Here is a 2,067-nt window from a genome sequence, read left to right as displayed (position 1 = left end):
TATAGTGCGGTATAAAGTAAAGTGCAGTGCAGAGTTTTTATTTTATTTTTTACAGTGAGTCCAGTTCAGTCCTGGGCAGACTTGGGGGCGGGGGGGGGGGGGGGAAGCCAGAGTCATTTAACAGCCTGGCGGCTGAGGGGTAGAAGCTGAGCCTGTGGCGGGCCTTCAGTGCCTTAGGCAGCCGCAACCTTCTTCCAGAGGGAAGCAGGGTGAGGAGGCCGTGGCCGGGGTGGAAGGGGTCTGCCATGATCTTCCTTGCCCTCCTCAGAGCCCTGGTGTCATGCAGGGAGTTGAGGGAGGGCAAGGGACAGCCGATCACCCTCTCTGCTGAACGTAGCACCCTCTGCAACTTGGCCTTGTCCTTGGTCGTTGCAGCAGGGAACCAGGTGATGATGGAGTGGGTGAGGATGGACTCTATGATGGCCGTGTAGAACTGGACCATCATGGACCTCGGCAGCCTGAGTTTCCTCAGCTGCCGGAGGAAGAACATCCTCTTCTGGGCCTTCTTTGTGAGGGCCTCGGTGTTCTGCTCCCACTTTAGGTCCCGGGAGATGGTCATGCCTAGAAAGCGGCATGACTCCACGGAGGCCACCGGGGTACCAAAAGTGAAACTCTGGTAATATCCAGTGCGTCGTAATGATGTTTGTGTAACATCTGGCAACTTACCATCTTGCCATCGCTGCCAAACAGCACCAGGCCTGCCTTGGTGACCAGACCAGGTCGGCTGGCACCAGGGATCTCCAGGGGCTGTCCGTTAGCAGCGGTGCCGTCGTTTACCAGAGTGGAGCCGTAGAACGTCATCTTCTACAGAGAAAGGTTGGGATGACGACAGTGGGATGAGTTTCTGAGGTGCATCTCAGTACTCCCTTTCACCTCTTGTGTTTTCCAGTCAGTGCTGATGAGGGAGAGGGAGAGGCCACTTTACACTACTGTGATTCAGTCTCTGTCTCAGAGGATTTCCACTATAAGACTGACTGTGAGCTGATGAGGGAGAGGGAGAGGCCACTTTACACTACTGTGATTCAGTCTCTGTCTCAGAGGAGTTCCACTATAAGACTGACTGTGGGCGTATTCTTTTTTTTCTGAGTGGGGCAGTCCCACTCATGGTTTTCTTTTTAATGACAGAGACAGATAGAGATTATGACAGGAAGGATGGGTGAGAGAGAGAAGGGATGACATGCAGGATATGTCCCCGGCCGGAATCGAACCGGGACCCTGCGGTTACATGGTCAGCACTTTAACCTGCTACGCCACCCAAGCGCCCCACTGTGGGCGTATTCTTACCTGTCCATCAACATCAGCCCAGGCACCGGGGACTTTGTCATGACCTCTGATCCAGTTGTGAAGGGCCTCGGCTGACTGGTTCCAGTCAATCTACATCACAGACAAAATGCAAAAATACTGATCAATTGTATCTCATTCTAACAATGGACCAATATACACAGCAGAAACCCTAGTGAGTAAGTACAAATGTAAGTACGTCTGGTCATAATAGATTTGACATCACCGAATTTCTATGGAATTCCAGATAGCATTGTAGTAGTACTTGTGGGAAAAGCAAGATGGCAGGAGCAGTCTAGAGTGTTCTGTCCAGGACTAGGTCTTCAGTACCTTTGCGTTGTCTTTCTTCTGGATGCCCTCATAGGTGGCTCCCTCCTCTGATTGGGTGATCTTTGGTGCTTTCCCCGCTGCGATCAACCTCACCGCCTCCACCTGTGAACAACCATGCATACTCAGCCCCCCCAACGGCATGGAATGGATATGTGTGAACCTATTCAAGTGTTATGACGGTGACATTTGGCATTTCCATGTTCATGCTTCATGCATCTTTCTCGAGACAAAACATGCTGGCTGTTTGAGATGTCACGAGTGTCGGTGTGCTTTTGTGTAAACACATCTTTACCATTCAGTATATCACATACAGCCAATACAGCCATTTACCGATTGTGATACTTTGACACAGTAACCTATCCCTCCATTGAGATACATTTGATAAGTGTCAATGTTAGGAATGTCTCCCATGGCCGTAGGCCGCCACTGATTCTATTAAAATGTATTTAATACAGT

The 2,067-nt window shown here is 50.5% G+C and overlaps 1 protein-coding gene across 1 annotated transcript; it reads right to left on the bottom strand.

Moving 5' to 3' along the window:
* Positions 1 to 561: 561 nt before the first annotated feature.
* On the bottom strand, positions 562 to 1,731 carry LOC308171248 (mitochondrial 10-formyltetrahydrofolate dehydrogenase-like; the record flags this gene model as incomplete). The annotated part of the gene is made up of 3 exons (XM_080546090.1): positions 562 to 804; positions 1,285 to 1,374; positions 1,612 to 1,731. 3 exons carry the CDS (start codon positions 1,729 to 1,731, stop codon positions 562 to 564), a joined length of 453 nt encoding a protein of 150 aa, XP_080402216.1.
* Between the last annotated feature and the right edge of the window lie 336 nt (positions 1,732 to 2,067).

Source organism: Nansenia antarctica (genome assembly GCF_963989245.1).
Source record: "Nansenia antarctica genome assembly, chromosome: 15".
Taxonomy (NCBI): Eukaryota; Metazoa; Chordata; class Actinopteri; order Argentiniformes; family Microstomatidae; genus Nansenia; species Nansenia antarctica.
Note: the sequence above shows the minus strand (reverse complement) of the source record. Positions and strands in the feature narration are given on the sequence as shown.